Here is a 24,813-nt window from a genome sequence, read left to right on the forward strand (position 1 = left end):
TTAGAAAAATCATTCTATTTTTAAGTAGTGCGTAAATCATGAAAATATATATAGAGCACTGTACAGGGATATAGTACAGTACACAATATTCAAACTCATCATGATGAATTTATTATTATTTAACACTATGCATCACACTTGCCTTCACTCTCTAGTCTATACAAGTCTTCAATATCATACCAATATTTAACCTAACACTATTAGGGGTTTGCACTATTGTCTCACTGATAAACTAAAAAATTAGTTATATACCATAAAATATTATGGCATTCTTTTATTTTATAATTTCAACTTCACAAAAGTTCATTATTAAATAAGTTTGAGTTCTTAAAAATCATTAATTATTTAGACACTAATGTTTGCCTCTTTCTAATTATTTGCTTATATTTTGTATTATTATATAAAGTGCATTTTACCAACATTCTCACAAGATGTGACAAAATGCTTCATTCCCCTTTTTATCCCAAGTATTAGTATTTTCAGTTTAAGTTGCAAACTGAAATAAAACATTTTCAGAAAGTTGCAATTTAAAAAGCACTAAACCTTTACCATAACGTGCCTATGTTTACATTTGATCACACCAGTTTATACGAGGAATGTAAAGCCAAGGAGTTATCAGGATCCCTCCCATGGGTTGAGTCGTCCCTCAGCAAATAGCAAAGGTGTGGTGGGAAGGGGCAGGTTGGATGCACCTTCCCGACACCCACCACGCTGCTGAACCTCAGCACACACTCCTTGGGCCTGAGGTGATACAACAACACTATTAGCATCTATTCAAAACATAATATATATTACAACAAACAATGCACAATATGCTGAAAAAAAACCCAGTGTTGAATATAATGAAACACCATTTTCTGGGTGAGCTCCAGAGGCTTCTTGGAGCTATCAGACTGATATTAGCTATATTAGTCTGGGGCTTCAAGTCACATGGAGCCTACCGAGAACCACGAGCCAGAACCTGGCTCCCTCAGAGGCGCAGGGAGCAATGGCCTATGAAAACTACACTCTCTGAGTGTATATTCATGTCTGCCATCAACCGAGGTTAGGCACCCAGAAAGGGTGCCGAGCGGACAGCACGCTGGACTTGTGATCCTGTGGTTCTGGGTTCGATCCCAGGCGCCGGCGAGAAACAATGGGCAGTTTCTTTCACCCTATGCCCCTGTTACCTAGCAGTAATATAGGTACCTGGGCGTTAGTCAGCTGTCACGGGCTGCTTCCTGGGGGTGGAGGCCTGGTTGAGGACCGGGCCGCGAGGACACTAAAAAGCCCCGAAATCATCTCAAGATAACCTCAAGATAACCTCAAGGTAGGCACCCCAAAACAGACCCCAACTGGTAGAAAATTGCAACCCAAGACCGAACAGACCCCAAGAATTCCCCCCAAGAAAAACAAAGTAACAAGCAAATCGTCATCAAACCGACGAGCCGCTCGTTCGTCCCTTCCCTCCACTTCCCGGGAGGGAGCGGCCTCGTCCACTTGAGCTGGCCGCCTGCTCACCAGTTCGGAGACTGAGCAAACAGAAGAAAAGCCGCTGACCAGAGGGGGGGAGGCAAGGTGCCAGGGAGCCTCCGGGGCTTACCCAGAAAATGGCGTTTTATTACATCCAATGCTGGTTTTCTGTGTGGAGCTAGATACCCAAAATATGTAAAAGAGGGACACACCCGGGAGGTGACAGCACCACATGCCACATGACGAAAACAGGACAACAGGCTGCAACCGACAGTCCAAGGCCACACAAGACCACTGAGGCCCCGGAACGTTCACTAGAGAATGGGCGGTCAGGACCAAGTTCTACCTCCAAAACCCCCATGCCTGAATGGCATCCCAAAACATGTTCCCAAAGACAGCAGCAAGAACCACAAGCTTCTGAACATCAAAGGCACAAGGGAAGACCGAAGGCTGGCTAGACCTGATAATCCTGCAGACGACTTGATAGACCTGAGCCCTGGAACAGGGAATGAAAGAAATGGATCAACCCAAAGTGCGTCCAGGGACACAGAACCCGAAGCACGCAGGTAACGTCGGAGAGCCGCAACCGGACACAAAACATGACGCAGCCCCGGCCTGACCAACCAACCTCCGGAAGCCTGCCGTCCCAATCTTTGCCACAAAAGAAGTAGACAGCTGCAAACAAACAAAATGTCCACCAGGACCAAAAGAGCAGGAACCTCCTGTGTCGAAGGAGAGCAGGAAGCTCACAGACCCAAACCTAAGAGGCCAATGCCAACAGAAACAAAGCCTTCTGAAAACAACCGTGGAGAAGAGAAAAAGAGAGCACCCGTTCCAAAGACCAGGACAACTCAGGCGGCACATGAGCAGGCTGGAGGTGGAAAAATGCACGGGAAAGCTTACAGAATGGAGCTGAAGTGACATCCACCCCAAACGTAAACTGGAGTGGCTCTGCCAGAGTTGCATGAGAAGAGGCGACAGTATTCGGCATAAGATGTCAGTCTTGAAACAACCAAGAAAGGAAAGACAAGAATACACGAACAGAAACCGAAGGCAACCTACGAAGAGAAAGGAAGTGGCGAAAGGAACACCAAGAGACTTCATACTGTCGCCGAGAAGAACACAGGTGGGACACCATGAGAGAAGCCACCTGATCACCATACAAATGGCGATACACATGCATCAAAAATACCAGACGCGAAGAGCGGAAGATAAGACCGAAGGAGCAAGGTACCTCACCTGCCCAATCTGCTGAAAGAGGCAGAACTGCAGAAAACGCCTCAGGTTTGGACACTGAGCAAGCAGTGACTGAAACCAAGGCTGGGCCGGCCACCCTGGGGCCAGAATAAGAACCCTCCCCCCCAATAGGACTCCAGCCAAGCCAGAACCTGAGACAACAGCTGCACCTGGGGAAAGAGGTACAGGCACTCCCACCTTGACCAGTCCTGCCAAAAAGCATCTACTGTGAAGGCACCACATACACGGAGAGACGCCGTGACTACACCGACGCTAAGAGGTCCACTCCAGAGGGCCTGAATGTCTAACAAAGCTAACTGAAGGAGGTCCACTCCAGAGGGGCCTGAATGTCTGACAAAGCTAACTGAAGGAGCCAGTATCGACCGTCCATTCTGTGGACAGAGGAATGAACCGAGACAGGCTGTCCACCAGGACATTGGACACAACCCTGATGTGAACTGCACGGAGAGCTATATCTCCTTGAACTCGGCAGAAAAGCCACTCGAAATGACCAGCCCCAAAGAGCCAAGGACTGAAGACCCCCAGCAGTACAGTCAATGAAGCACTGGGGTGGAGGCTGAATGGAGACGGATCATAGAGCCTCGAGCAAGCCAAATCCGCTACAGCAAAAGCCACACCGCTGCAAACTCCCGTACTGTGCCGTGAGACCAACGGAGCCCATCCCCCCCACCCTGGCCGACTTGGTGAGCATTGGTCACAAAGATCCAGCCGAGAGACGAGGAGTCTGTGAACACATAAAGCAAGGGTTCCGAAGGCGCCAAGGCACCGAATCCCGAAAAACCCAAAGAGGAAGCCAGAGACGCAGCAACTGACACAAGGCCCCTGGAGGACAAACGCAGTGATCACGAGAGTGGTGGAAGGGAAAGGCCCCGAAGGAACGAGAACAGATGCCGAAGCCAAACCTGACCCAGCAGGTAAACCAGCACGGCGAAGTTCAAACTCCCGAACAGCTGCTCAGGCAACTGCCGAGTGACCCTGGACCCCCTCAGGAACAGCCAAAGGTGGGACTGCAGCTGGAGCAATGCCACAGGAGGGAGACACACGGACGCTGTCCCATATTCCCAAACAAGGCTCAGCCAAGTTTGACTTGGGGACGGAACCAAATGGGACTTCCTCCAGTTCACCACAGTTCACCAGAAACCCAAACCCGGCGAGCTGGGAAAGAACCAAATTCCTGGCAAGTAGACAAGCAGACTGGCTGGGAGCCCATACCAACCAGTCATCGAGGTAGGCCAATACCCGTACACCTAGCAGATGCAGACGGGCCACCACAACCCTGGTAAGATGTGTGAAAATGTGTGGTGCCAGATTCATCCAAAAGGATGAAGGAAAATGATTGCCATCCAAAAGGAAGGCAATGAAAGCAGTAAGCCTGCTGCTCCACCACAAAACCTAACCAGTCTCTGAACCCCGGTTGAAGGGGGACGTGCCAATATGCATCCCGGAGGTCCAGAAACACCATCCAAGAACCTGGTACCAAGAGAAGCCATATCTGGGACAAAGTGGTCATCCGAAAGGAGGAGCAAAGAATTCAGCGGTTCATATGGGACAAGTCCAGAATGAATCGAAGATCCACACAGTCCCATTACTGGTAACAAGCGAGAAACCCACTTGAGGGACGAGGTCGGTTCGACCACACCCAAAACACACCCACTCCAAGATGACCCGACAGAGTGAGGGGGAAGAAGCCTGCCCCACCAGCCCTGAACCTGTGAGAGGAGGAGCCGCCGCCCACCATCACCACAGGCTAGAGGACACAACCTGAAACACCCACAAATCGTGGGGGGCAAACAGAGCCAGCCTCCCCCCCCCCTGCCAACGGGGCGACCACAAAAGGATTGGTGCCCCATTCAAGAAGCCGACATATGTACAGAGAGACCACGGTGCCAAACAGACGGAGACAGCTCAGTAGGAGGCACTGGCACAGAAGCGGGCACCAAGCGGCCCACCTCAACCAGCAGGAGCCTGAGCCCTGGCGCAACCTCTCCGAGAAGCATGAGAATGCCCACTCCATAACACCAACAAATCAGGAAGAGGATAGCAACAAGCAGAAGTCGCCTGTAAAAACTGAGAAACAACCACGTCCAAGAACAAGAACGAGTAGAAAGTAGACGAAAATGTAAGAGCCAGGGCTCGAGTGAAATCAAAAGAGAGCAAGGATTGCCTGCCAACATGCAAGGCAAGAGCCAAAACAGAGACACTGCCTCACAGAGCATGGGCTCATACAGTTTCAGCTTCCTCAGGGGGATGGGGGGGGTGGGGTGTTGGTTGATGATGATTTGCTTGTTGCCTTGTTTTTCTTGGGAGGGGGGCTCTTGGACACTGTTCAGTCTTGAATTGCAATTTTCTACCAGTTGGGATCTGCTTTTGGGTGCCTACCTTTCTGGGTGCCTAACCCCAATCGATGGCAGACATGAATATAAGTATTCACTCAATTTAACGGCCTCTTTTATACCGATCTGCCGGTAATAACGAATGGTTTGGGAGACCGGTATCTAGAGCCTCATATAACGGTCTGGCGGTCGATATTGGGTTTGTTTTGGCATCAGGAGGTCCTCACATGGCAAGCAGGCTGCCGACCTCTATCATCGCCTCCCTCTCCCTCACTGCACCTCTCCCCCACACCCTCACTTCTTGCCCCCCCCCCCCAAGACCCTTCTGGGAAATGGCTCAGTAGATTGCCAGTCAGCCAGACAGCCCTGGAGAATCTCCACCTAATACAATTAAGCATTCATGAAACAAAGTATTTTATAACTTTTTATTATCCTAATACTGTAATATTACTAAACAAAATCTGTAACCAAAAATATAAATAATGATGTACATCCAGAATTTTAGAAACAAATCTGGTTAACTGGGTCAAGTGTGTTAGGCTCATCAGAGTCGGTCCTTTCCCCACCACCGACACCCCTCCCCCCCCATACATCCCATACACATGCTCTCTGCTTCACCTCAACTCAACACCCATCCCTCCCTCCATCCACCCATCCCTCTATCCTTCCATCCATCCCTCCATCCATCAATTCATCCATCCATTCCTCCATCCTTCCATCCATCTCTATCCTCTCCCTCCCTGCCTACCTCCCAGCCTCTGCCTGCCTGCCTGCCTCTCCCTCCCTGCCTACCTCCCAGCCTCTTCCTGCCTGCCTGCCTACATTTCAGCCTCTCCATTCCTGTCTGTCTGCCCATCCATCCACCCACCAGTCAGCCATCACTGACACAATGAGTGCATTTGGAACCGACATGGTGCACGGATGTTCCTTGATTGTGCAGATACCAGTATGTTCAACAAAGTCACAGAAAAGTCACTCCAGCCTCTTGACAAATCAAAACAATGTGCTGTGAATATGTGACATCACAGGGTAGAAGGCACTAGTTGTGGACCAAGTGGCTGTCTGTACAAAATATATCTTACCTGAATGTTACTTGAAAAATTACCGACACTTAACTTCGGAAATACCGGAGCTCCGGAAATAACGACCAGGGTACAGCCCCATATAGGCCATTAAATCGAGTGGATACTACTCTCAAGAGTGGAGTTTTCTTAGGCCTTGCTCCCTGTGCTTCTCTGAGGAAACCAGGTTCTGGTTCGTGGTTCCCAGTAAGCAGAACTCCAGGTGACTGAAGCCCTAGACAAATACAGTATAGCTAATATCAGTCCGATAGCTCCAGGGAGCCGACAGGCTCCCCCACAGCAAAATAGGGTCATCATTATTTAACTACACAAATTCTCCTTCTGAAATAAAATATAAGAAGCTGCTAAAATACAGTATTATTAGAAGTAACCATGGATAACAACATGTAGGAATGTGCAGGGAAAACAAAATTGGTGATGGTTAAATGATGATTATGGCAGTTTTAAGGTAACCAAGTAAAGTACAGTCAGTCTGGATGACAGGAGTCACCGGGTACAGTCAGTCTGGATGACAGGAGTCACCGAGGACAGTCAGTCTGGATGATAGGAGTCACAGAGGACAGTCAGTCTGGATGACAGGAGTCACCGAGGACAGTCAGTCTGGATGACAGGAGTCACAGAGGACAGTCAGTCTGGATGACAGGAGTCACCGAAGACAGTCAGTCTGGATGATAGGAGTCACAGAGGACAGTCAGTCTGGATGACAGAAGTCACAGAGGACAGTCAGTCTGGATGACAGGAGTCACAGAGGACAGTCAGTCTGGATGACAGAAGTCACAGAGGACAGTCAGTCTGGATGACAGGAGTCACAGAGGACAGTCAGTCTGGATGACAGGAGTGGCTGAGGACAGTCAGTCTGGATGACAGAAGTGGCTGAGGACAGTCAGTCTGGATGACAGGAGTGGCTGAGGACAGTCAGTCTGGATGATGTGGTAGTGGAATATGTTGCCTTTGCAACAAGAAATGAAAATGAGTACTGTATCTTATGTAATGTAAGGAATAATTTTAGATATACATAATGATAAGAACAATGAAACATAATGAGAGATTAGAATTGTTTAATTTACAAACAAGATTAGGTATACAGTTCATAAATCCTCACCTTATTACCACTGATGAACTCCCTTAATTTGTGAACAAGAATCCTGTTTGATTCGCTGAACTTCTCGACACTGGAAAAAAAATTCATGTTTAACAACTACAAATGGTTTATTGCATTATGGGTAAACCATCCACATCATCATCACTACCTTGTTTCCCACTCATAGGGTGGGGAGGCATCTCTATAAAAAAGATAGAAGTGCAAATAGGAAAAACAACTAAACAGAGAACCAAGAGAGAGCCCCATTCATTCATTCACCATATCTACCACATTACACTACACTGACATTTTCTTTCCTTATTCTATCCTAATACCACCAATGTATCTCGGTTCATTCCAACAGCTCTCGACTTTTGATCACCCCTGCCTGAAGCACACCACATGTAGCCCTCTAGGTGCATCTCATTCTGTATGCACCTGTTTGATACCTGGTTGATGGGGTTCTGGGAGTTCTTCTACTCCCCAAGCCCGGCCCGAGGCCAGGCTTGACTTGTGAGAGTTAGGTCCACCAGGCTGTTGCTTGGAGTGGCCCGCAGGCCCACATACCCACCACAGCCTGGCTGATCCTCACCCGCACCTCACCCTTCCTCACAAGGGCTATCAATGAATTACCCATTTACCTTCTAGCATTTTACTCCCATCTTCCAGTACCAGGCCCAATGCCTGAAACCTAACAAAACATTGGGTACAAATGAAAAATAGTAAATTAAATTGCTAGGAAAGTGATGAAATAATGCATAAATATGATATATCCTGGCAATTCTGGAACTTTATTTGATTTTTCTGTTAACAATGAAAAAATATGTAATCTTTGTCTTAATGGCTGTGACTATAAACTTGTCTGGTGGTGAATACTACACGTAGCATTGTACAACTCTCTACTGCCGTTGCAAGCAGTTTACTCACTCCCTAACTTGGAAAGTTCCCTCATTTACTCTATTGTGCTCGATCTCCTGTCACTCTTCTGGCAATTTCAAATATTATAATATTAGATCTTGGTTTTACTAGTAATACCAACCTTTCTGAACTGAAGAGCTTGTGAGATATAATTTTGTTTGAGACCTGCTGGTTGAGGGAAGCATCAAAGAGAGGTAGACCAAAGTGGCACTCCAGCAGGTACCACTGATCCATAGAAGGTCCTCCTAGAGGTAGTGTCATGTTGTCCCGTCCACAGCTACACACAAAATTTAACCAAATTATTACAACATACTGATACTTGCTATATTATTTAAGTAAATAAACCTCCTAATGAGAGGTCTTTTTTATCATAATAAATAGAGTGCCGATGAAGTGCAGCTGCCTCCTGAGTCTTTCCTGACCAAGCCTATACGTGCCGCCTGGCTCCCGAAACTAGCATATTACGGCTGAATTTTATGCAATCTTGTATGCACTTTGTCAACTGCTTTCCCAATGTCAACATTTCTCCGCCATTATGGTTGACCCCCACAGTGTCCTCATGGTCCTGGAGTCATTTAACCATAGGCATCCTGTAGTAGTCAAAATTCAACATTGGCTATTTTTATCTCTAGCAGATTTAAGACAGTAGAGTTTTGCTAAGTTCCCAGCCATATTAATATTATCTTAAATGAATGTGCAGACATTCTAAGGGGGCTCTCCACACTTGCCTTATTTCCAAAAAAAGCATTCCATATTCAGACTCCTACCCAGTCATTCATTCTTCAATCCAAAATTGCTGGCAAGGTCGCTGGTCTGAGGTTACAGGTAACAAATTACATGCACTCAAAAGTAGCAATTTCCCTTGTACTTCCTCCTACCACTGTAATAGAAACTGGGAAACGGCTTTGGCTAGGTCACGAATTGGCCATACACGCTTAATTCATGGACATTTAGTGGAACATTGCCCTGATCCTGGCTCGTTCTTTCGATAATTGCTTACTCATAAGGGCCAGTAGGCCTTATACAGGTTCCTTCACTCTTATGATTTCAGGTGAATGACTTTGTTTGGGTTTAAATAGACAAAGTTATTTTTGTTGCCTTCAGCTGCCTCACTTTTAGTAAAACATAGCCATCTTGTATGGGTTAATAGGACTTCCAAAAAGTTTTTGATAGAATAATATGCAAGATGGAGAGACAAGCAGAGATAACAGGTAAGGCATTAGACTGGGTACAGGAGTACTTGACAGACAGGAAGCAAAAGGTCACAGACAGAGGATATGTCAGGCTAGATAGGAGTGAAAAGTGGTGTCCCACAGAGCTCTACTAGGGCCATTGCTCTTTTTAAAGGGAGCTGCAAGAAAACCTTGACAAACTTGAGCAGTGGGAAAATAAATGTCTGCTGGAATTCGATCCCAAATAAGTACTGTATTGAGTAATGAAAATGGGTAAGGAACATAGGAGACCTGTATTTAACTACACCATAAGGGGAAGACAATACCAGTGGTGCCTCGGTTAACGAATTTAATCTTTTCCAGCACCGAGCTCGTCGTGTGAAACGCTTGTCTTACGAAACAACAACGACACTGTTGTCGATGGCGTACTAGAACCAGCGGGAATGCAAGGAAGCACCTAGTGGTATTCTCGTTAACCAAGCGGAAGCTTGTTAATCGACACGAATTTTGATAGGGCTTCCCCCAGAAAACCAGCGTTGAATGTAATGAAACACGATTTTCTGGGTGAGACCCAGAGGCTCCCGGCATCCCTCCCTCTGGTCAGTGGTGTTTTCACGGGTTTTTGACAACCAGCCTAAGAACTGCCGGCTGGATCGCCGGTGTGTGGGTCTGGGGTTTCCCCGTTCTCCCTCCTGGGAAGGAGGGGGGTGCGCAGACAGCGACGCAGCAACCCGGTGACATCATGCTCATTTGCTAATTTTCATTTTTTTTTTTTTTTTTTTTTTTTTTTGAGATATATACAAGAGTTGTTACATTCTTGTACAGCCACTAGTACGCGTAGCGTTTCGGGCAAGTCCTTAATCCTATGGTCCCTGGAATACGATCCCCTGCCGCGAAGAATCATTTTTTCATCCAAGTACACATTTTACTGTTGCGTTAAACAGAGGCTACAGTTAAGGAATTGCGCCCAGTAAATCCTCCCCGGCCAGGATACGAACCCATGACATAGTGCTCGCGGAACGCCAGGCGAGTGTCTTACCACTACACCACGGAGACTGTGAGATTTGGGGCATTCTGTCCACTCATTCGGCTTTCAGTAGCAATATTTTCACCAAAATGGGGGTTTGTTTTGGGGCGCCTACCTTTCTGGATGCCAGACCCAGTCGATGGCAGACAGAATTCTCCCAACCACACGGGGGTTTCTATAGGCCATTGCTGATCCTGCTTCTCTTGAGGGGGGCCAGGTTCTGGCTTGTGGTCCCCGGTAGACAAGAACTCCATGCACTTTGACTAATGCCAGAAAGCTAATAGTTATATATCAGCCTAGATAGCTGACATGGAAGGAGGAACCCGAGGAACCTATGGAAGGCAACCCCAAGCTCCAAGGTCAGTACTTACAGGGCACCAAGAGACGATAACCCTAAAGCGCATAAAGCCCGAGTACTATAGAATGACTCCTGGCTCTCGCACCCCTGGAAAACAGCCACCACACGCAAAGCACAGTGCTGAAAAATAACTGGAGCCAGAGCACAGGGCCTCTGCCTCTAGCATCAACCTTAGAACTCGGGTGGATGGCCGGCGAGAGGGTCTGGGGCTCCCCCTTTCCCCTCCGAGGGAGGGGGGCGCTGCGCAGACAGCGGTGCGGCGACGTGTGACGTCATGCTCGTTTGCTCGTTTCTTTTAGGGGAGTTCTATCCACTTGTTCGGCTTTTGGTAGCAATATTTTCACCAGAATAGGGGTTTGTTTCGGGATGCTTACATTTCTGGGTGCCTGACCCAGTCAATGGCAGACATAGAATGCTTCCAACCACACGGAGGTTTCTATAGGCCATTGCTCCCCATGCCTCTATGAGGAGGTCAGGTTCTGGCTTGTGGTCCCCGGTAGGCCCACAGAACTCCATACACATGACTGGTGCCAAAGTCTGACATTAGCATATCAGCCTGGATAAGCTCTGGGGAGCCGTAGGGGCTCCCCCTACAGAAAAGGCTTTCGACAGAGTTCCACACAAGAGGTTGTTCTGGAAACTGGAACATATAGGAGGGGAAACAGGTAAGCTAACATGGATAAAAAATTTTCTAACTGATAGAAAAATGAGGGTAGTAATCAGAGACAATGTACTGGACTGGAGAAATATCACAAGTGGAATACCACAGGGTTCAGTTCTTGCACCGGTAATGTTCATTGTCTACATTAACGATCTACCAGATGGAATACAGAATTATGTGAACATGTTTGATGATGATGCTAAGATAATAGGGAAGATAAGAAACTTAGATGGTTGCCATACCCTTCAAGAAGATCTGGACAAAAGTATATGGAGCACCACTTGGCAAATGGAATTTAATGTGAATAAAATGTCATGTTATGGAATGTGGAATAGTAGAACATAGTCCTCACACAACCTATAAATTATGTGAGAAATCTTTAAAGAATTCTGATAAAGAAAGAGATCTAGAGGTGGTTCTAGATAAAAAACTATCACCTGAGGACCACATTAAGAACATTGTGTGAGGAGCCTATGCTACACGTTCTAATTTCAGAATTGCTTTTAAATACATGGATGGAGAAATACTAAAGAAAATGTCCATAACTTTTGTAGGCCAAAACTGGAATATGTAACGGTTGTATGGTGCCCATATCTTAGGAAGCACATCAACAAACTGGAAAAGGTCCAAAGACATGCTACTTAGTGGCTCCCAGAACAGAAGGACAAGAGCTATGAGGAGAACACTACTACGGGCTCACCATAGCCCGTGCTACTTGGAACTTTTTGTTCCAGGTAGCGAGTCTTTAACAACAACAACAGCTACGAGGAGAGGTTAGAGGCATTAAATAAGCCAAAACTAGAAGATAGAAGAAAAACAACAGCGTTGAATGTAATGAAACGCCATTTTCTGGATGAGACCCGGAGGCTTCCCGGAGCTTATCCAGGCTGATGTGCTAATGTCAGACTTTGGCATCAGTCATGTGTATGGAGTTCTATGGGCCTACCGGGGACCATGAGCCAGAACCTGGCCCCCCCCCCCCCTCAGAGAGGCAAGGGGAGGGAGTTATTGTTAGTTATTGTATAACTCCCAAGGGGAGTTATTGTTAAGAAATCTTCTAGAGTGAAAAGTCTGTGAATCACCAGACTGAAACAGACTAGTATCAGGTAACCCCTAGTGACAAATTGAGATCGTCTGTGAGTGACCTAGAGTGAACTAAAGAAGTGCTAATTACTCGCCTAAGTAATCTGTGTGTGACTTTTACCACAGTGTACCTGAATAGTACCATATAATAAGCCGCCGCCAAGCCGCCACTCAGACCCAAGCGTGTAGCCAGCCGCTGCCAGCTGCCGCCACTTGTTCCGCCCTCACTGTACTATATGACGTCACCATCCATCACCACCTTACTCACTACCGGTAAAGTAGTGACTGGGAATAAAGTAGGACGCTGGATACTCAGTTTTCTGTCAAACAGGACTCAGCGAGTAACTGTCAACCATATAAAATCTAGTCCAAGTGCAGTGAAAAGCTCTGTACCTCAGGGTACAGTCCTTGCACCACTGCTTTTCCTTATTCTCATATCAGATATAGACAAAAATACAAGTCACAGCTTCGTATCATCCTTTGCAGATGACACAAAAATCAGTATGAAAATTACCTCGGCTGAGGACATTGAAAAACTTCAAGCTGATATTAATAAAGTTTTCGACTGGGCATCAGAAAATAACATGATGTTTAACAGTGATAAATTCCAGGTACTCAGGTACGGTAAAAATGAGGACCTTAAACATAATACAGAGTACAAAACACAATCAAATGTACCCATAGTAGGAAAACAGCATGTAAAGGATTTGGGAATAATAATGTCGGACGACCTAACGTTTAAGGAGCATAACCAAGCAAATATTGCGACAGCCAGAAAAATGATAGGATGGATTACGAGAACTTTCAAATCCAGGGATCCCATCACAATGGTTGTACTCTTCAAGGCACTTGTGTTGTCCCGTCTTGAGTACTGCTCAGTACTCACTTCCCCCTTCAAAGCAGGAGAGATTGCTGAAATAGAGGGAATACAGAGAACATATACGGCACGCATAGACGCAATAAAGCACCTAAATTATTGGGATCGTCTCAAAGCCCTCCAAATGTACTCACTAGAAAGAAGACGAGAGAGATATCAAATAATATACACCTGGAAGATACTGGAGGGCCAAGTACCAAATCTACACAGTAAAATAACAACGTACTGGAGTGAACGACATGGAAGAAAATGTAGAATAGAACCAATGAAGAGCAGAGGTGCCATAGGCACAATCAGAGAACACTGTATAAACATCAGAGGTCCGCGGTTGTTCAACGTCCTCCCAGCAAGCATAAGAAATATTGCCGGAACAACCGTGGACATTTTCAAGAGGAAACTAGATTTATTCCTCCAAGGAGTGCCGGACCAACCGGGCTGTGGTGGGTATGTGGGCCTGCGGGCCGCTCCAAGCAACAGCCTGGTGGACCAAACTCTCACAAGTCGAGCCTGGCCTCGGGCCGGGCTTGGGGAGTAGAAGAACTCCCAGAACCCCATCAACCAGGTATCAACCAGGTATCTACCAGTGCCATCAAGTGTGTGTGTCTGTCTGTTAGGCATACAGCACGCCCTCCTGCGAGTACCCTCCGTGTCAAGTACGGTTTGTTGGGAAAGCCTGTCGTTAGTGTCTCCCGTCATAACGAGCGAAACCAGCTGTCAGGCCACCTATGAGTTCTTGCATAAATGTGCATGAGTGAGTGAATGGGAGAGGTAGCCTACCTGTAAGTACAAGATCTTGTGTTCTATTATTGTGTGTCTGTGTGTTGATCTGAGGGATCAACCACAGTTCTCACCTTCTCATACCTGACCCCAAGTATAGGTGGAGACACGTGACGGTGTATGCATGTTTATCTGTGTGGTATCACAACATTACACTTGTCTGTGAATGTGAGTTTCACATACACCACACATTTAGTTATTGTGTGACAATTATTGTGCATGATTATTGCCTGTCCCATTGATAGTGCCATTGTGATTTATTGTGCATCATCATTACCCGAGTATCCTGTTGGAACTCCTGTGACCCTTTGCACACCGGCAGTTAGGTTTGCCGTGTTAATGATTGGCTGTCAATTGTGTTAAGTTAGGTGTTTCTCCACGAGTGGATCAGAATCGATTAGTCAGACGTTAAGAGTCTCGCTAATGCAACCATAGCCTTTCTGATGGCAATCTAAAGTAAATCAAGCACCCATTGTATTAGTGGTTAAGTTTGTAAATGCAGTAAACTACTGTTAAGCTTTCTGGGGTGTTTCCATTGAACCACTTCTGAATACTGCCAGCTATTACTTAAAGCCTTCAGCTCCAGGTGTCTTCAACACCGAGTTGCCTATTATTCACTAATCTATAAATGTGATGAGAACCCTTGGAGTCCCTTAAAGTGTTTCAAGCATTGAGGAGATTCGAATGACCAACATGGATAAGGACCAGGTGAGGCTAGTCTGAGAAGAGACCATCAAGGACTCTAACTCGACCTTCCTCCCAGGCCCTGTATGCTTGCTCTCATATTTTCTCTGCTGGATTTCGACAGCTTCGTGAAGCATCTGCCATATGCACATTGGTGACGTATGCATTGCAGTCGGGAAAGCAAAGTAGAAAACGTAGAAACACAGGGGCACAGATGTAACCAAGGCCAAAGCGACCAACGCCTCCAAATCCAAGCGGGGCAGTTCTGGGGCTTCCAACTGGGCAACCAATCTGGCCCCGTTGCAAGAAGGAGAACCGAGCATGCAACGTAGCCGCCATCTGATCCCGATCATTAGATAAGAGATGAGTATACTGAAACACAAGTGGGAACAAATCCCGCAAGACTCCGGGTCATAGGTGTCCCTGACCCAGCAGGCAGCATGACAGAGGCAGCATGGATGACCGTCTTCCTGAGGCAGGGGCAACGAACAACCTTCAACTTCACACAGGTTGAGAGTGGACTCGGAAGAAGTATCCACGGTATGACCGAGCCCACAGGAGTTTTCCAGGGACCCATAAAGGGAATAAGCCCTATAGGAAGCCCAGGCACTGGGGCCAGCTAAGCCAGTAGAACCTTGTCTATAGCAGGCAAACCGACTACCAATAGCTGCCGTGAAACCTTGAGGGCAACAGAGGAGAACCACCAGCACAACCTAGGCGAATCTAATAAGTAGCTAAGCAGACCTCCTCTGTGCACACCGGCAAAAACACCAGAAAATGAAAAACAAAATCCCCGAAATCACACAACAAGCAAAGTAAAAGTCAGAGAGAAACATCGCCCGCCACGTTAAAAGTAAAGCTGGCTGAACTAGCTTAACTGAGCTAACCCCAGTCAAAAACATCCTCCTATGGGCAGACGGAAAGCCCCAAGACCTTCGACGCACACCAAGGGCAAAGAAAACCTCAAGCAAGGAAGTCCTCAACGGGGAGCGAGTCCCAAATACCACAGGGAAAATAACTGTGACACCCAAGGGCAGTACTCACGGAGCACCTAGGCACATGCTGCTCCTGTACACTAAGACACCAGGCCACCACACAGCTCGAACAGCCACACAGGGCAAAAATCTAGAACAGGAACTTGAAGCCAGAGGTGACTGATCTGACCTCCAGTAGTTCAAGAACTGGAGTGATGGGCTACCGGCTTCCTCTCCAGAGCGTGAGTGCTAGTTACATGAAGTGTAGCTTGTTGGGTTTCTTTCTAGGAGAGTTATTTTAATCTTTTCAGATGTAGTTTGCACAGGTTAACCAGACAGTGGTCTGTTTTGATTCACCTATCTTTCTGGGTCCTTCTCCGGTCAATGGCAATTATGACATACAGTACTTTAAATGTAAGGAGCGCATAGGCCGTTGCTAAATGTGCCTCTCTGAGGGGACCAGGTTCTGGCTCGTGGTTCCTGGTAGGCATAAGAACTCCTGTGACTGATGACCCCAAACTAATATAGCACATATCAGTTTGGATAGCTTCAGGGAGCCGACGGGGCTCCCAACAGAAAAGCTTGACTTTTTTTTCAAAGCTAAGAAAACTTTTTTTTACTAATAAACTAGAGCCTTCAACCTCTTCAGAGCAAGTATCTCTAGTAGGGTAAAGGGACATACAAGCCAACTCCTTGGAAGGGAACCATAGCCATGGTCAGAGCAAAATGGAATGGTACAGTACACAAAATGTAGGTGGCATAAATACAATCATGAAGCATAAACAAATAGCAAAACAATGTCCCCCCAGAGGAACATAATATTCCAGAAAAGGCCAACACTACTTAGCCAAAAAGGATAAGCGGATGATTGGCGTAGCAGAAGTTACAGATGGTGGACAGGCAGTACTAGGTGAAAGAGGGAAGGAGTAAGCTTGCCGAGACTGCCGGTGATCAAGCCTGCCACCTGATGCCTAAATGCTCCTAGAGGAGGTTTTCCCCAGTTTTATGGATGATTTATAATTGCCTGCTCTCCATGGCCTCATGTCACACAGATCTCAGAGGTTGGGCTTTGTTGACCAGACCACACACTAGAAATTGAAGGGACGACGACGTTTCGACTCAATTTCACAATCGACTTGAGAATGGTCCAGGACGGACCGAAACGTCGTCGTCCCTTCAATTTCTAGTGTGTGGTCTGGTCAACATACTTCAGCCACGTTGTTGGGCTTTGGGCTATGGTTTGGCAGTATCACTGCTACACAAGTCTTCCCAGCTTGGCTACCTTCTTTTGATAATTACTTATTTACTTGGAAGTACCAGAGGCATGCTCTGGGAGTTGTGGAGGGGTCCCTTCCAAAGAATCCTGTAAATAACTTCAGGTATTCCTACTGGGAATAAATAGACAAGTCTAAACAGCAGAAAAAGATAAACTTTTGAGCTGCAGAGATCACACTGAAGAATGAAAGAAATACTCTTAAGATGATCTGGACATAGAGAGTAGATAATAAACACACTATATAAGGAGGGTAAGAAAAGGAATTAGAGGAGACAGGAGATGAATCAACACCCTGGATGGAAGAAGTAGAGAAAAGAAAAAACACAGAGCTGGGATATATTATCATTGGTTATGAGATATTTTCCAACAGATGCTTACAAGAGTACCATTTTTACTTAATACCAATATAATTTGTACAAAATTAGTTTCTCCTTACCTCTGAATATTCAAGTTCCCTGGTTTGTCTAGAACAATACTGGAGACATCATCGAAGCTGACCACCTGAGGAATGGAAGCACTGCTTGTGTCTGCATTGTTGTCAGAGAGGCCAGAATCAAGAGTAAAGCAATTAAAAATGGCGCTATCGTCTGATGCATTACCAATCGCCGTCTTGTTGCATCCTTCACTGTTACTGGTGATGGCAGAGGAGTTGGCAATGAATGATTTGTGAGGGGTGCTTGTGGCCCCCTGTGGCATGCCAGTGGTAATCTCAGCTGCAGTGAGAGAGGTCAGGCCTGGAGTGTCCACAGAAGGGAAAGCCACCAGTTTGATAAATCCAAAAGTATGCTGGAGGTCCAGTTGTTTTGCCAACACCTGAACAGCTGGATGATTTACTATTTCTGCAAGAAAACAATCGATACATTTTATTAGTGCACGTTCACACGTCAATATTGCATAAGAATGCATCAGTTAAATTTTGTTGTTGTCTATTGCATTCCTTAACTTTAGTTCTCTAATGTATATATTATCAATAATCTCAAATCAAGCATTCTATAAAAAGAACAATCAGCATTGAATGCAATTAAATGCCTCTTTCTGGATGAGCCCTGGTTGCTCCCAGCAAATGAGTCACATCAGACATGGCAGTTCTGTTTGGCCTACTGGGGATCTGAGCCAAATCCTGTCCCCCTCGTAGAGGTGCAGAGAGTGAGACAATTCACCACCACACACTGGGAAACCATCTAGAAAGTCAGAGAAGCTCTACAGACAACTGGAGGGATAACAAAGACCCAAGTTTCGTGATTATCCATGGGAATGGGGACGAGTGGTAATGAGGGAGAGGGAGTGAAGAGGGGAGGGAGAGGGAGTGAAGAGGGGAGGAAGAGACCTGGGTACCCCTTCTATATATAAATGGAGATGTCTGTGTCTGAGGTTGGGAGGGAGAAGGAAAGGGAGAGGGGGGAGGGTAGGGAGATGTGTATTATTTTTTTTGGTGTGGGGGGGGGGAATATGGGATGAGAGGGAGAAGGGATGGAAAAGAAAGTGGAGGGGGAGGAAAGAGGGGACAAGAGGAGTGGAATGGGTGAGAGAGATTGTCCCGGGCACTGGCGGGTACTGCTCCTGGCAGACCACAAGTCAATTAATTTTTAACACTTTCGTTCGGGAGGGACATATAATGTACAACGTTCATAATTAATGTTTAGGAGGATGTTCAGGAGGGACGTCTACGACGTGCGATTTTAATATATTTGTTAAAATTACATTTTTAATCCGATCATTTTGGGATGTCTTTTAAAGTTTGTGCTACTGTCTTCCCATTTTCTGTTAGGGGCTATGTGGCATCAAGGTTCATTAAAAATACAGGGCTGTGAAACTAACCCCAACAAAAATACAGGCTATAGTTGGCAATTTTTCTGATTTTGAAGATGAAAGTGACGAAAGTGACAGTGATGTAGATAGTGAGTTTGTTGAAACTAAAACAGCAAGTGAGGATGAACTTGAAAGTGAGGGGAGTGCTGATTTTGAGCCCCCTACCGCCACAGGCACATGTGGATGCACCATATGTAGGAAACACAAACGTTCTGGTGAAGCCAGGTCAACTGACAACACTCCACCATGTGTAGATAGTTTTACTGGAACACCAGGCTTGACTGTACTAGTACCAATCATTCCTCTGGGATTTTGACTTATTTATTACACCCGGACCATAGTATGTGAGGCAGCCACCATTCCCATCTTCACCTCGACATGATAATTCATCATCTGACTCAGAAGACGAGTCAGATTATTCCTTCTGGAGCTAAAGGGAGGAGAAACCTTCGTATTGTTGATAAACCAGAACGTCTGATCAACAAATAGAACCGTTCCTTATTTCACATCCAGAAAGGGTTGAAGTGTCATGTTTGCTTCAGAAATGGTAAAAGGTAGGACACCAAATATAAGTGCAAGTCATGTGAAGTGGCACTGTGTGCTGCACCATGCTCTGGCTTGTACCATCGCAAGAGAACATACTGGGTGGATAAGCAGTAATGCTTCCCCACCATCCACTCCACCTATAAAACATCGGTTGAGCAACTTCAGGAAACAGTTTCCTGGAGCAGGTAGAGTGGTTCAGCCTAATGCTCAACTCATGCTCTACAAACATCATTGGGTGGTAAGTACAGCCTTTTTTTCCCCTGTAAAGCATTCTATTGCAAACAAATTGATGCCAAAATGAAAGGCCTAACAAGAAAATTGACATTATCAAACTAAAAAGATTATACACATTTGTGTGCAGGTGTTGTGGGTGTGCAAATGCATGTTCGCTCATGGTTAACACTTGGCTGACTTTCACCTTTGCTGTGGGGGAGATGGGGGTGTGCTGGGATTTTGGGCTTTATATGAATATACCCCTGCAAGGAATTCTATTGTGAACTAATTTATACCATATTGAATGACGAAGGATGAGAATTGAAGTGACAATCCCACAAAGAGTAGACACACTTTGGTGGTGTTGCGCACTCACGGGTAACCCTCGGTCGATTTGTGAGTTTGGTGCGGGTGGCACGCCGAGCTTTTGAACTTCATATGTACATATCCCGGTAGGGAATTCTATTGCGAGCGAAAAGATACCAAAATTAACCTCGTAAGACGAACATTGACGTGAGAAAACTTAAAAGAGTATACATATTTGAGTATGCCCACGCATTCATGGCCAACACTTGACACACCTTGAGGTAGTCTAGGGAACACGGGGTGGAGACGAGAAAGTGTTAAGACATGGTTGACTTGAAAGAGTTTTTTGACACAAAATACTTACTGGAACTTTCCAAGGGGAATGGAATATGCTGGATGCAGACATCATGATACCAACCATATGCCTGAAAAAACATTAACGCTGTTATGGAAACTTTTTTGTTGAAATTAATCCTTTCATTCTAACTAAACATAATAATTGTTTTTTAAATTTCACACTTCACTAACCGATCTGTTATGGTCATATTACCTACAGGGAATACAAACCTTGTTTTTGGGTAAGTCCCATCAGAAGCTTCCCGAGCTGCAGGCACTGGCACCACAGGGCGCGACAGACATGTTCAATAGCCAAGTTTGTATTCTCTCACTGTTGACAGCCCGGCTCAACAAGTGTCAGTGGGGACAGCCCAATACCCATGCTTCAGGGAGGTTGTGTTTATTTCATTTTCACTGCTGGTTAAATTGTGATGTCTCCCTCAGTGAGTTCAGAGCCTGACTTCTCAGGATGGATTGTTTTCCTGGTCTTTCAACAGTTTGTGTCTGGATTGCTGGATGCATGCATGGCCTGCTGGACGAGGGCCCTAGCCCACCAAATGTTTATTTCAGCCGGCCAGGCATGTATCCAGGGCAATAGGGCAAGTATTTTTTGACCAATAGACGAGTACCCTAGTCCAAAGGGTCCGTTTCATGCCTTGTCAGGCAAGTTTCCCTACCACTGGGTGCATATCCCTGTTTCCTTGATGTGCTGCAGGACATGCTGCAGGTTCTTGCAAGAAGTGATGAACCAACCAGGCTGTAGTGGATATGTGACCCTGCGGGTCACTCCAAGCAACAGCCTGTTGGACCAAGCTATCACAAGTCGAGGCCTAGCTCGGGGAGCAGAAGAACTCTCGAAACACACTCCAGGTATCTGTCACCAGCAAGGTTTTGGTTTTTTTGTTCCATTTGGATTGACTCCTGATAGCTCCTTCTCTGTTCAGAGATGGATTCACCTGGTCTCCAGCTATGCAGGTGAACTCTGTAGAAGGCTTTTTTTGGACTTCATCCTTCTCTCCTGTCAACAATTGATGGATTTAATCATATTCGTGGACATTGGAGAGGTTTTGGGCTTGGTATAATAATAAACCTGCTACTGGAGCAGCACATTATCTTTCTGAAGCACAACATCTAAGGTATAAGCAGCCCTGACCCATGTCTGGATGACCTTCGGTGCCTCTTTAACGAGGAAACTGTGGTCCACTAACTTCTCATGTTCATCCTCATTTGTTGGGGCAGACAGTAGGCGAGCCATCTTTTCTATAGACATAAGTGACATTCGGGTATCCACTATGAACTTTGTTAGCATTAGCAGATTAGCAAATACTTTTGGTTATATAGCTTTATCTCTTGGTTCATGGAGCATTTTTTGTGAATGTCTTTTATCAGGCCTGGTTTCCTCTTCTCCTTTTCCCAAGTTTGAGTTCATTTCTTTATGCAACTCATACTGGAGGTTGTGCAGGCTATGTTGTTCTCTTTGTTCCATGTGGTCCATTCAACCACAGTTTATGTCATTTCTTTTCTGTTGCCTTTTGTCTAGTGGCATTCTCAAAGCTCAGTCTCTCCATATTGTTCAGCAGTCAGATCTCTCTTAGTGGCATAAGAATCTGCACTGATCTTTGTGTAGATGTTTTTCTAAGGTTTCTTCGAGGCAGTCTTCAAAGATGTTACATGATGTTGCTGTGTGCTTCACCCTAACTTGCCTGACCCCTTCATCCCACCTCTTCTCAAGTGGACACTTGTGTTATTCTTTACCATGACTCCTTATAGGTAACATTTGTTGCCTCAGACTGTTATCTCTTGCCATTTATTATTATTAGTGGGGCCTTTCTTGCTTGCATTTTCCACTTTTTTCATCAGTACTCTTCTTTCAGTACTTCTGAATCTATGCACTGCTTCCCAAGTCTCACTCCTGGGTTAGGTCTTTGTTATCGCAGGTATCTTCCATCTTGGTCAGGCATGGTCCCCCCTGCCCTCTCTCATCATGAAGCCTGCTTTGTTCTCTTTGGTGTGGGTCTCATTTTCTACCAGTAGGCTGTGGCTTTTGCTGGCACCACAGGATTCTTGGGTGGTGTTGTTCTTTCTAGTTCCTAGTCTTGTTGCCTTGTGACATGGCACAGTTCTCTCTCATTTTCTTCATTTCATGTTACCTTTTCAGTATATCCCTGTTTCCCCTGTGTCCTGATCTCCATCAGTATGAAGTCCAGGAAACATTTTCTCTCCTCTTTTAATCAATATTTCAAATCCAGACTTGGGGCATCTGTCAATTTTTTGGTTGAGCAGCAATTTCCTTCCTGGTAAAGCCCATTGCAGCAGGCATCTTCCACATGGTTGTGGTTTCTCCCCTGTGTCCAGTTATCCTGACCTTTTTACTCACATGGTTAACACCGCTATTTTCTAATACAGTATCTTGTTTTTTGTTCAGGTGTCTTGTTTTTGTAGAAAACGTTTTCAGTGTAATGAAACACCATCTTCTAGGTGGCATTTCAGTAGCTCCCTTAGCTTCCTCATGACAGAGTCCCATCATTACACAAAAACATATTTTCTACAGAAACGAGACACAAACAGGAAACTAAGAGTCCCGAGAGGTTTGGCCTGCCACCAAGTGGAGCATAGGGAAAATGTTGTGATTGTTTTCATGAGCTATGATTTGTAGTTATCTAATTACCATTCTTGAAGTTCGTTTGGGGCATTTTATAACTTCTTAAATTTTAAGAACAGTTTGCCTCAGTAGTGGGTTGATCTTTAACCCCTACTCACTTCCCACTCCCAAGTCAATGAGATATAGTACTTTTTCCCAGTGGGCAGAGATTGTCACAGAATCTTAGCATGTCAATTATGACCCTATGTTGCCAGTGCTTAACCCTTTAACTGCGCAACGTGCCTGCAGGCCCACATCTGGGGTGCGCTACGCGCTTCCAGGTATTTGTATTTTTCACATTCCATTCAAAACTCCCGCGGCTACATGGGGTTCACATCAGCTTCCTCAGGGCTCTTGTAAACAGACGCCATCTTTACAAAATATCATGGTTCACATTCCCGGGTGTGAGAGCCTCAGTAGTAAGTGAGCAACCAAGGATGGCGCTCGCAGCATGAGTGCACAGCACTGCTGTTCAGCGTGTGACCACAGCATCGCCTAATAATGTCAAAATATATACAGTATATAACCTGTATTATTTAGCCATGCTAGTATTATAGAAGAGCCCGAGTGTGATAATGACTGGGTACAATGTTCAAATATCAGTGATTCAATGCTGTTCACAATGTTCACAGCGCTAGCCACAGCACCACAGCATTATTTTGTCCATCTAGGAATCTTCAAACGACTTCTTAGGTTCCTTTTCAAAATAAACTTGTGGTCAATTATTCATTTACAAGAATTAGTGACCAAGATTGTGGTTATAAGTAGCGTTGTGCATAGTATTGTGGAAGGAGGAATTTTGGTGAGGGAGGGAGGAAGGGAGAGAATTGAGGTAGCCTCACTGTGTGGCAGCCACTCTTGTTTTGCTCACCATACTAGCTTCGTAGTTCGCTATGGGGAACATACATGCACATGGGTATATATAGTGTGTGTGTGTGTGTGTGTATATATATATAGTGTAATAACAGCAACAAGAGTATGTTGAGTGGAGCTATTTTGGTGAGGGAGGTGATGTCGTAATCGTAGCGTCATTTGCTATCTGCTGTGTGATTTCTCATGCAGTGTATGGTGGCCACTGTACTGTTTGGACACAATACTGGCTTACTTGCATAGTTCTGGTAAATAAAACATATAGATAGGTATATATAACATGTGTAAATAGTGTAATATAAATAATAACAGTATGGTGGGAGGAGCAATGTTGGCGAGTAAGATGTTGGAGTGAGGAAGGGCCTGTCTGTGTGTCGCTGCTCACACTCGCGATGTTCTGAATGTGTTGATGGTAAATGTATATAGTGTGTGACAGTGTATAGTGTGTACATATGTTGTAAATATACATAAATGAACATGAAACATTGGTGTGAATAACTGTATGATGGGAAGAGTAATGTTGGCGAATACAATGTTGGAGGAGTGAGGGAGGGCTGACTGGGTGTGACAGCTCACACTCGCAGTGTTCAGAATGTGTTGATGGTGAATGTATATAGTGTGTGACAGTGTATAGTCTGTAAATAGATTGTATATATACATAAATTTGCATGATACATGGCAAATATGTGCAACATATGTGTACACAAGTGTCATGCATGTAACACAGTGTCCTCGCACAGTACGGATGTTTTACTGTCATAATATAGTGTACGTGTTCACTATACATAGGATTAGCATGTAAAAACAAATAAAATATATTTGGAACTGTGCGCAAAAAATGAACAAAAATATATTCGCGGCAACTCGCCCGCCCCACCCCGGGCACCCTACTGGCCCTGGGAATGTACGTCACGGGCAAACGGGGAATGATGACGTCATGCGCCAACTTACGGACCCCATAGCAGCCAAAGTAAATAAAATTTCGAATATTTTTTGACATACCCATACTGAGGGAAGGGTTTTTGACACTTTTAAAAAAACAAAAGATTGATTTTCTGCGCACTGGGGGGGTGTCATATT

The 24,813-nt window shown here is 45.5% G+C and overlaps 1 protein-coding gene across 2 annotated transcripts in view; it reads right to left on the reverse strand.

Moving 5' to 3' along the window:
- LOC123771096 (protein FAM91A1) overlaps window positions 1-24,813 on the reverse strand; it is a gene marked incomplete at its 5' end in the record, with an annotated part of 78,638 nt that continues 53,825 nt past the window's right edge. For both annotated transcript variants that reach the window (XM_045763422.2, XM_045763421.2), the window contains 5 exon segments: window positions 1-741; window positions 7,227-7,296; window positions 8,245-8,400; window positions 17,449-17,851; window positions 20,251-20,311. In XM_045763422.2, coding sequence (XP_045619378.2) covers window positions 616-741; window positions 7,227-7,296; window positions 8,245-8,400; window positions 17,449-17,851; window positions 20,251-20,311 — 816 coding nt within the window.

This window comes from Procambarus clarkii, chromosome 65 (assembly GCF_040958095.1).
Source record: "Procambarus clarkii isolate CNS0578487 chromosome 65, FALCON_Pclarkii_2.0, whole genome shotgun sequence".
In the NCBI taxonomy this organism is placed as follows: Eukaryota; Metazoa; Arthropoda; class Malacostraca; order Decapoda; family Cambaridae; genus Procambarus; species Procambarus clarkii.